Source organism: Gracilinanus agilis, chromosome 4, assembly GCF_016433145.1.
Source record: "Gracilinanus agilis isolate LMUSP501 chromosome 4, AgileGrace, whole genome shotgun sequence".
NCBI classification, from domain to species: Eukaryota; Metazoa; Chordata; class Mammalia; order Didelphimorphia; family Didelphidae; genus Gracilinanus; species Gracilinanus agilis.
In genome coordinates this window covers 508921324-508931899 of record NC_058133.1, presented here as the reverse complement: position 1 = coordinate 508931899, position 10576 = coordinate 508921324, and the positions used below count along the sequence as shown (strand labels likewise).

Genomic DNA, 10576 nt, shown 5'->3' with positions numbered 1-10576 from the left:
AATGTTCCCTCACCTCCTAACCTAAGAGGCAGCCTCCTGTTTCCTTGTTCTCTTTATCTTCCAGCACAGTCTATTCCAGCTTCATTTCTCCAGACCCTAGGGGGAAACTCTAGAAGCTTCACTCAGGGGCAGATAGGATTTCTGGGAAGGACCCTGAGGAGGTATCTGAAATAGGGGCAGAAGAAGCCACTCTGCAAAGTGCCCCACATTGATTTCTAGTTGGAAAAGCCAATCTACCCAGCTCATTTTACAGGTTGGTGACTAATTCAAATCATCTAGGTAGCTGAAACAGGATTCAAACTCAGGACATCCGGTCTTCTTTCCCTAGTGTCATTCTGTAGCTGGCAGCTGGAGGCTATGAGGGTGTAATTAATCAATCGGATCAACAATGATTAAGCATTTACCAAATGCCAGTGAGAGTCCCTGCCCTCTAGGAGAAAAGGATCCATGTTGGGGTTACATAACCAAGAAATATTTCTCTAGATGCCACATATCACCCACCCAATCTCTTTAAGGAGGCTACAGTCCCTCTCTTTGCCCAGACTCTTCTTTTAGTCTGGCTCTCTTCACTTCTTATCTCCTAACAGCTCTTTCTGCTTCTAGTCTCTCCCCTTTCCAGTCCATTCTTGGGGGGTAGGGATGGGGTTGGGGAGAGCAGCTCTGCCAAAATAATTTCCCCAAGGCACAGGCTTGACTCTGATTCTTCCTGTTCTAAAACTTTTTAGTTTTGCCTTTACTAGGAATTTCAAAGTTCTCAGTCTAGGATTTGAGATCCTCCTCAATCTGCTTCTGACCTACCTTTCCAAGTGGATTTCACTCTACCTTTCCCATAGTGCCTGGCACAAAGGGAGTACTTAATAAGGGCTTTTAAAAATTTCAGTCATTTGGTGATGCAACAAAACTGGACAATTCTCTGAAATTAGCATGCCATTTCCCCTGCTCTGTGCAATTAAGAAGGGAGTTCCCCATGCCTGGAATTTACTCCTTCTTCCTTAGAATCCTTCTGTCCCCTCAAGGTTTAGCCTCTTCTGCTGGCTTCCCTCAACTGTCCGGTTAAAAGTAATAGCTCCTTCCTGAAATTTCTGAGTACTTTGCTCTGATCTACCTTATTTGGTATTTTGCTTCTCTGCAGGATCTAAGCACCTGAAGGGAAGGATCTATTTCATTTTGTCAGTTGTGTCTAAATATTCCCAGAATTTTTTCCTGTAGTGGGCCACTAATAAACATGTGTTGAATTAAGTTCTCAGTGGGAGAAGGCTGCCCCAACCAGAGGTGAGAAGAAAAACTGGATGTGATTTGGGGGAGGCTGAGGATGAAGAACAGAATCATAAGCAGAAATGACACATGGAAAAGGATGCTAGGGACTTCTTTGGAGGTTGGGGTGGGGGTGGGGATTGTTCCCTTTTCTCTTTATGTCTGTGTTTCTCTGTTGTGTGCTGCACTTGGTGATAGCTGGGCCTGGATATGATGGGGTAGAGTGGGAGGATGGGGATGGGAAAGCCTAAGGGGGTGGTTGAAGGCAGAAAAAGGAGAGAGGAACCTTGGAGGGAGTTGCAGAGGCCGCTCCTCTAAGACTGGCCCTAACTTGGCAGGGGTGTGGGGGGACAGAGGTCGCTTTTCCCTGGCAGGGCCCCAGGCCCGAAACCTGAGGAGCTGCTGACGTCCTAACCTTGTGGGGAAAGAAGGGAAGAGGCACTGTGTTCCAGAGCACGTTCCAGAGCACGAGAGTGCATGCGGGTGGGGGAGGGAGGCTGCCAGGAGCAGGTAAGGTGGGCAGGATGAGACTTTGGGGAAAGAGATTGGCAGGGAAGGGGCGAATGCCAAGGGAGCACAGGAGGCGAGATAGAGCTGGGGGTAGGGCGGTGCCAGGTGTGGGCAGCACCAGGGACAGGTAGCTTGGGCAGGGCCTGGGGGGCAGTGCCTGGGTGGGTTGCACCAGGGAAGGGGCAGGGCCACTGCCCGATGACCTCATGGCAGATCCCCAGAAGGGCGGAGCCAAGCAGTGAAGATTTTGGGTCTGGCAGCCCGTGGGAGGTGGCCACTGCGAGGACTGGCTGTGCTCACTGCCCCGGGCCCGGCCCCGGCCCCAACCGAGAAAGAGAAGGAGAATGGAGGAGGAGGGAGGTGAGGCCCGCGCCTGCCCCCAGGCTGGGACCCAGGCGGGGACAGAGTGTGCCAAAGCCCCGGGGCGCCCCGTAGACGGGCGGGGCGCACACTGGACTCTGAGCCACCAGATCAAGGTCACGGCCAGGGGCGGAGCCGAGTAGGGAGGCGGGGAGAAGGGCGGGAAGAGCTACCGCTCCGCATCTTCATAGGTCCTTGCAGGCTTGGGGGACGAGGCCTGGCCTAGGAGGCGGGAAAGCACCGGTCTTTCGTTCTTATAGGCCCTAGTATAGCTGGGGGTGCGGTTAAAGGCGGGACCAGCGTCCGTCCTTCGCCCTGAAGGACCTGAAAGGAGGGCCAGGGTCTAGGTGCAGGGGGAATCCCATCTTCCTCCCGCGGAGGCTCAGGTTTTCCAGGTCTTCGGCTCCAATGGCTCGGGGACACATAGCTAGGTTCACGGACTGAACTGGGAACTGTGCTTGGAGAGAGGCGGGATGTTGAAGGGGCAGGGGCGGAACTCGCATCCAGAGAGCCACGTGCCGAATCAGGCCCCGCCCCTTTGCGAAATGAGCATGCTCAGAACAGGGTCGGGAGAAGGCCGACGGACTGAGGCGAGAGGGGGTGGGGCGGGAAACGGCGAAGGGGAGGAGCGGAAGCGGAAGTGGAAGTACGTTATGGACGTCCGCCTTCAACTTGCGTGCTACACTTCTGCGCACGTGTGGCCCTCGGTTTTCCGCCGGTCTCGCGCCGGCTTCTCTCTCGCCGTGGTTCGGACTCTGTCGCTTCCCGCTACCCACCATGGCTGGCATCCTGTTTGAGGACATCTTCGACGTGAAGGACATCGATCCTGAGGGCAAGAAATTCGACCGAGGTGAGATTCCCCCCCCCCCCCGCCCAACTCTGGGAGACCCCGCCCCCTTGGAGAAACTCCGCCCTCCACCGTGAGTCCCCGGGGAGACTGCCTCCTCACATTTCCCCCGAGTCTGAGGAGACCCCCCCCCCACCTACTGACAGGAGACACCCACACACTGAGGAAACTCCTCATGGTATCCTTCACCCCCTGCAGAGGAGACCCTTTTCCGTCTTCACCAAATTATCCAAATCAAGCCATTTGTTAGACGCCTACTGTGTGCCAGGCCCAGGGTTGAGCTCTGGGACAGATAAAGGGGAAAGAACAGTTCCTGCCTTCAATGAGCTTACAATCTAAGGGGGAGACCACATGCCGAAGGATATAGACAAGGCAGTTTGTAGACAGGCTAAGTAGGGACCAATTAACAGAGGGAAGCACTGGAATTCAGAGGAGGTGGGATTTTAGTTGATACTTAAAGGAAGCCAGGGAGGGAGAGCCTTCCAGGGGGGATAGCCAGAGAGATTGCCTGGTGTTTGGAGATGGAGGGTCCCTGGATGGAAGAGTATGTGTTGGGGAGTCAGGTGTAACAAGATTGGAAAGGGAGGAAAGGGCCAGTTGAGAAGGGCTCAGAATGCCAAACTGAGCCTTCTGTATTTGATCCAGGAGGCAATGGAGAGCCTCTGGGGTGTATTGAGGGAGAGACAGGGTCAGATCTTTGCTTTCAGAAAATCTTTTTGTGGCCAAATGAAGGATGGTCAGGAGTGTGGCAGACAAGACTCCTCCAGCAGTGATTTGTGATAGTCCATGTGTGGGATGATGAGGGTCTGCACCCAGGAGGGGGGCAGTGTCAGAAGAGAGAAGGGGATCACATATGTAAGAGCCGCTGAACAGGTGAGCTCAAGAAGAGATGTTGCAAAAGGGTAATTGACAGGATCCATTGAGGGGTTTTTTGAGTATGTTGGTAGGCAGCAGAGAAGCAACTGATAGACTGGGAGAGATTGAAGGTTAGTGGGGGGAAAAGGGATGGATGACAGGGCAGTCAGGATGGAATGGATTCACTTTATGTAGAGAGGTTTACTTTGGCAGCTTCTTCATGTGAGACAAGAGTGAAGGAGGAGGGGGAGTGGGGGAAAGCTCAGAATGTTGTGAGTTGAGAAAGAAGGAACAGTGAATGGACTTAATTTTTTTTAGTGATCAGTTGAAAAGGGCCATGGGAGGCTTGAGGAGTGATGATGGTTGTTAGTTCATTTGGGAAGTGTAAAAGGATTGCCTTGCTGCAGTGAGGGCCCAGTTGAGATTATGGAGCATAATTTGTACTAGATCCAGTTAGCACAGTTTTGGGCTTCATTCAGCAGCACACGAACAGGAGTGAAAGCACTGGCTGGTGGCAGTAACTCAAAGCTGGGGCTTTGTAGGACAAGATTGGAAATAGGACAAGGAAGGGGCCAAGAGTCTAGAGGAAAGAGGACAGTGTGGAGTTGGACTAGGTCATTAAGAGATGAAGATGGGGAAGGAAGGAGAATGGAGCCAGTGTGTGGTCTGGGAAAGAACTGATTGGATTGGAACAAGAGGGAAACAATAATGACATAATTCGTACATGATGAGGTAGATCTTCTTAGGGAGGGCAAGATTACCTTAATGAAATCTAGATGGGGTCCTGTGCCTTTAGTGTGGGAGGGGGAAGGCTAGCAATGTGTTTCTGGGGAAGGAAGATTTGAGGGGAGGGAGTGGAATCGTTCATGTGCCAGGGACTATGCTAAGAGCTGGATGTGGGGAGCAAAAGGGAAACAGGCTCTGTCCTCAGGGAGCTTAATTTTTTTTTTTAAACCCTTAGCTTCTGTGTATTAGCTTATAGGTAGAAGAGTGGCAAAGGTGGGCAATGGAGGCCAAATGACTTGCCTGGGGTCACACAGCTGGGAAGTGTCTGAGGCTGGATTTGAACCTAGGACCTCCGGTCTCTAGGCCTGACTCTCAATCCACTGAGCTACCCAGCTGCCCCTGGGAGCTTACATTTTAATGGGGAAGACAGCACAGAGCTAAATAGGCATGCCCTGTGGTGCTATCCCCCAGCGCTCTGTCCTGAGCCCTTTTTTCTCTATACTTTCTCATGTGGCAACTTCATTGGATCCTGTGAATTCCATGTTTATCTTTATGCAGGTAACTCCTGCACGTCTGTTTAGTCCTGGTCTCTGTCTTGCATCCTGCCAACTGCCTGTTGGATGTTTCTAGGCCTCTCTTTCTCCCCAGCCCTGCCCTTTTCCAAGCTTCTGTGTTGCATTGAGGATCATGCCGGTCTTCTCATCACTCAGATTCACAGTCCTTGCTTGCATCATTCTCAACTCTCCCAAATTCTTGCTCTGCCACAGGTTTTGGCAGTAGGAAACATGTATTAAGTCCCTGGCTCCTAGGATACACAAAGAGACAAGTGGCAGTCGTGTCTGCACTCCCACAGCCAGGAGCCCAGTGTAGGCCTTCATCCCATCTGCCCGCTCTCTGTTTCTCATCCCTCCTCAGTATTGCTGCTGGAGATTTTCCTGAAGTCCGAGGTCTGACCAGACACCGCCTCACTTCTTAAACTCTGGTTACTCACTCCCTATTATAGAAATGTTTGCTGTATCTGGCCTCTTCCTGTTGTAGCTTTCTTTTACCTTCTGTCTTAGAATCAGTACAGTAAGGTAGAAGGAGCAGTAAAAGCTCATCCCCCCTCTCCCATCTACTAGGGTATTTGGACATCTGCTTCCTTCTCTCCCTCGGCTTCCTCCCATGATATACCTGCACCAGGCATTCATCGACCCTCATTCTCACTGCTTTTCCCAAGGGACTTTTCCTCCTGCAGAATTCCACCCCTTTTTCTCGTCCCCCACAACGCACAGGTAGCCTCTCTGGACAAAAGAGAGCTACACACACTCCGGAAACCTTGTTCTGTTATCTTACACTGCTCTCCCAAACTCAGGAGATGTTCTCTTCCTTTACCCTAATCCCCGTACACTCCTCCACATATTCTTTCTTGTTGGAACCACTTCACCACCATCCATATCTGTTTACTCTTTCTGGGGAGGATGGCTTCTGCCCCCAGCATGCTCCCACACTGCTGGAATGTAACTTCCTGCCTCTGGGAATCCTGTCTTGCTCTGTTCAGGTACCTATAAGGGTCTCTCCATGGTGGGGCCACTCTTACAGCAGCAGCTAGAAAGGCCCCAACAGATCATCGAGTTCAACTTACTCATTTTCCAGATCTGGGAACAGGCCCAGGTTTCTAGGGGAGAGGAAATGGTTTGCTCCAATTCACAGTGAATCAGTTAGTGGTAGAAAATGGATGCGAACTCAGAGGACTGGATGTTCTTTGTTCTCTCATCTCGCCTTTTTAAGCATTTCTGCTGTTCCCATTTTTCTCTTGTTGTCAGTGTCCCGACTGCACTGTGAGAGTGAATCCTTCAAGATGGACCTCATCTTAGATGTTAACATCCAGATATATCCCGTGGACTTGGGTAAGTGTTTGACACAGGAAATTGCCAATCTGCCATTCTTTCTACTGTTGTTGGGAACTGCTGTTGCTTAAAAACAGTTTTATAGAGATCAACAAATAGAGGTGTCAAAGAACAAAGCCAAAAGGAAGAAGTTGTTCTTGAAACTATAAACATCATTATGTACAGTTAAGAAAAAGAATAACAGAAATGTCCTTTTTGCTTCCCTGTCATCTTGGAATCCTTTTTCTATGTTTATTTCTGGGTTTTGTGAGTTCTCAAAAGAAGAACCACAAATGGTCATTAAGGACCTCCAACTCTTTTTGCTTCTCTGAGCAGAGATGTGGAGATTGGAACAACCTGGAGGTGCTACTTCACACTCATTAAATTGGCAAATTCTCGGAGGGCCTGTGCAGAAATAGGTGCACCGTCACGCTGCTGAGAGAGTGGGGCATTGGCAGAATCCTTTGGAAAGCAGCGTAGCCAAGTAGAGTGAGAGCCACTGAATTGTTCCTATTCAGTGAGTTGGTGCTTTCAGGGACTGTGTTGTTGAAAGGAGACTTGTGGCCCCCCATTCGTGGTGGCATCATTTATCATAATGAAGAACCAGAAGGAGACTGCGTGGTCAGCAGTTGAGGGATGGTTGAACCAAGGACTCTTGTGCCATCAAAAATGACAGATGATAAGAGTGCCAGGCCTGGAATTAGGGGGTCCTGGGTTCAAATGTGACCTCAGACATTTCCTAACTGTATGACCTCCCCCCTCTTGCCTAGCCTTTATCACTCTTCTACCTTGTAATCAATTCTTAGTATTGATTCTAAGTCAAAAGGTCATTTTTAAAAATGACAGGAGGAGGCAGCTGTGGATTGAGAGCCAGACCTAGACAAGGAAGGTCCTGGATTCAAATCTGACCTCAGATACTTCCAGCTCTGTGACCATGGGCAAGTCACTTAACCCACAGCTGCCTTGGAACCAAGACTTAGTATCCATTCTAAGACAAGGGAAAGACTAAAAAAAATCCTTCTGTAGGCAATAAGGAGCTCATGCAGGTGCTTGAGCAGGCACTGACCTTTAGGGGCTAGAAGCAGAGGCATTGCCTCACTTGGCATGAGCTAAGGCGGCATTGAAGCAGGCTTCTAGGGAAAGCAAATGGAGTGAAGAAAGCAGAATGAGCGTAACAGCATGTGCAGAGGCCAACACTCCCCCAAACCTGTTTTTGGCGTGCAGGTGACAAGTTCCGGCTGGTGATAGCGAGCACCTTGTATGAAGATGGGACCCTGGACGATGGGGAATATAACCCCACGGACGACCGGCCCTCCAGGTGAGGGAGCGGCCAGAGGGGCTCGGGCAGCTTTTATCCTTCATCTGATTTTCAGTTCCTTCTTGGAGGCAGGCAGATTCTTTAAGGATAGCTAGGGTCTGGGGGTCCGGTGCTTAGCAGGCCCCGGGGCACCGTGGGGGAAGCATGGCCCACCTGTCTGCCATAGGCAAGAGCTCGTTCCCAAGCATTTATGAGGTTTCTCCTCCGGGAGTGGCAGCTTCTCTGCATTGCTGCTGTGCAGGGGAAGGAGGACCCAGGGAATGTCTGCCTTTTATTTCCCAGGGCTGACCAGTTTGAGTATGTGATGTATGGGAAAGTGTACAGAATTGAGGGGGATGAGACCTCCACAGAAGCAGCCACTCGCCTGTAAGTACCTTTGCAGTGTGGAAGAGATAGACCCAGACCTTGTGCTTTAGTAAAAGATGGCTGTCTGGTGACATGGAAGCCTAGGGGGAAGTGGGGGAGGAATTGGGCTCTTGATACTCTGGGGGAAATAAAATGGGCTCTGGTTATCCTGGGGGAGAGAAGGTGCGCTCTTGGTACCCTGGAGGAAGAGAAGGTGGGCTCTTAGTACCCTGGGGGAGAGAAGGTGGGCTCTTGTTACTCTGGGGGAAAAGAAGGTGGGATCTTAGTACCCTGGTGGGGTGAGAAGGTGGGCTCTGGGTACCTTGGGGGGTGAGGTGAGCTCTGGGTACCTTGGGGGCAAGAAGGTGGGCTGTTGGTACCCTGGGAAGCCAGAATCTAGGCTCTGGATATCCTGAGGGGTTCTTTTATCAGGGTGTTCTGGACCAGAGGGTGGGTGTGACACCCTTGAGAACCTGTATGTAGGACCCATTTCCTCTAGAAATTTCCTGGGGCCAGTGGGTGTCCACCCAAGGCCATTTCAGGGGCTTCCTCCTGCCTTCTTGGGCCACAAAAACCAGTTTTTCTGTCCCATGATTTGGCTTCAGCCTAGCAAGAAGGATTTCTGAGTTAGATCTGTGCCAAGGCCAAGCTAACTGGAGTCCCACCCTCTTGTCTTAGCTCTGCCTATGTGTCTTATGGGGGCCTGCTCATGAGACTCCAAGGGGACGCCAACAACTTGCATGGCTTTGAAGTGGACTCCAGAGTGTACCTCCTGATGAAGAAGCTGGCCTTCTGAGCTGCCTGGGGAGGTTTTGCTGCATCCCTGCTTCCTGGCTGGCATGACCTGGGCATTATCTCCAGCGTGAAGAGGGATCAGTGAGGCACAGCCCCATTCTCTGGGCTCGTTCTTCCTTCACCCGATGGACTTGGGGCCACCCTTGGTTGGTCCAAATTAAGTGAAAAACTGTCTCTGGGCTCCTGCTTGGGCTCTCCATGGGAAGTGCTCAAGCTGAGCTGCAGATATTTTGTGTTCAATTAAATTCTGCTGTTTTGTAGCTGTTTCTGGTCTGGCCTCTGCTCTGCCTGGGGTCCCCCTCAGCTTGCCAGGTCCAGTAGTTATTCTGGGCTGTGGTCCTGGGGAGACAGCTGCTGTGCTGGAGCCCCTGGGCCAGCCCCGAGGATATCGTGGAGCTTCAGCCTGGCAAAGGATCCACCAAGTCACTTCAGCACTTGCTTCCTTCTAGAACTCTTCACATCTCAGAGAAGTCATTCACATAGCCTGGAAATGATCTCCTGTGTGTGCGCGTGCGGGTGTGCGTGTGTGTGCTTGAGGGAATCATAAGTGGAGACTTGCAGCCATGGGCAAGTTGTGGTTGTGGCCTGGCTGAGAGTGGGAATGGAGTGGGGGAGGATTTCGTGGTTGTGAATGCAAGTTTGGGAGTGAGATGGACTGTGTTTCTGCAAGGGACCCAGGAAGAAAGGTAATGCTGGGGGTGATTGCTGCCCAGGGACAGCAGAACAACAGGAAGAGGGAACTGCTGTAAACCCCGTTGTGGGAAGTAGCAGTGCCTGGGAGGGGCACAGGCTGATCCCTCTGACTTTTTGGGAGATCCCCAGCAAATAGTAGCATGTTAGCTGAGGCCTAATTAAAGGAATCGGGCTCAGGACCTTGCGCTGAGGGTACAGCCAGAATTTGTCCTTTTGAAGCTGTGGGACCCCAGGAGTTGGCCTCCCTTGGCTACTGCCTGGGGTGTTTCCTTCCTTGTCATTTTCAAGTCTGTGAAGAAGGTGTTAAAGATGGGGTTAGGGAAATGGGTTGAAAGTGAATGAGCTCAGCAGGAAAGGAGGAAAGAGGTTTTTGTTGGTTTCTCACTGTGGGGGGCATAAAGGGGGAGGAGAGAGTGATAGGGGAGGGGGATCAATGTGGATGGGAGTCTCAGCAGCTTATGTACCCACCCTTACCTCTGAGGGAAGAATGAGAATGGGTCCAGTGTGGAGGGAGTGAGATGAGCGAGGTTGTCTCCAAAAATGCGGAGGCCTGGAAGAAGGTTGGATTGTCCCAGGAAGGCAGCTGAGACAATCCAGGGGAAATATCTCTCCATGTCCTGACAGGGAAAGCTGCCCTCCTGGCATGGTAAGGGAAGAAAGGCACTCCTTTCCTTGGCTTGGAAGATGGCCAAGAATGGGCTGAGTTCCAGGACCGGCCTGGTTTGGACTAGAAAAGATCTGTCTCTTCCTGAGCGAGGGGGGCTATTGGTCCTGAGCTATGTGGGTCAAACTTCAATCTGTGCTTGGAACTTCCTGGAGTTTGTGTGGGCATTGCCCCGAAACTTGTGGCACCGAGTCCCTAGGCTTGGGTGTTGGCTCAGTGAGATGCCATAAAGGGTTTTTATTTGGTCATTGCATTTCATCCAGTTCTAGAGGACTAAGTTATTCTTCCCTCCCTATGTGGAGCCCACTAACACACATGTGTGTGTGTGCAAAAGGCTCAGT

At 51.3% G+C, this 10576-nt stretch overlaps 1 protein-coding gene across 2 annotated transcripts; it reads left to right on the top strand.

Moving 5' to 3' along the window:
• Positions 1-1673: 1673 nt before the first annotated feature.
• LOC123247573 (DNA-directed RNA polymerases I, II, and III subunit RPABC3) lies at positions 1674-9138 on the top strand. Of its 2 annotated transcripts, XM_044676501.1 has the most exons (5): positions 1829-2974; positions 6358-6441; positions 7645-7738; positions 8021-8104; positions 8762-9138. In XM_044676501.1, exons 1-5 carry the CDS (start codon positions 2902-2904, stop codon positions 8877-8879), a joined length of 453 nt encoding a protein of 150 aa, XP_044532436.1. In that variant the 5' UTR covers positions 1829-2901; the 3' UTR covers positions 8880-9138. The 2 variants fall into 2 exon arrangements, with proteins under 2 accessions (XP_044532437.1, XP_044532436.1); XM_044676502.1 differs by lacking the exon at positions 8021-8104 and having other exon boundaries at positions 1674-2974.
• Positions 9139-10576: the final 1438 nt, after the last annotated feature.

Bases quoted from the DNA above. Each gene is read 5' to 3' on its own strand.
- LOC123247573 (XM_044676501.1), top strand. From the start codon at position 2,902: ATGGCTGGCATCCTGTTTGAGGACATCTTCGACGTGAAGGACATCGAT. The intron at 6,442-7,644 runs GTAAGTGTTTGA...TTTGGCGTGCAG, and splicing joins GATATATCCCGTGGACTTGG to GTGACAAGTTCCGGCTGGTG. The intron at 8,105-8,761 runs GTAAGTACCTTT...CTCTTGTCTTAG, and splicing joins ACAGAAGCAGCCACTCGCCT to CTCTGCCTATGTGTCTTATG.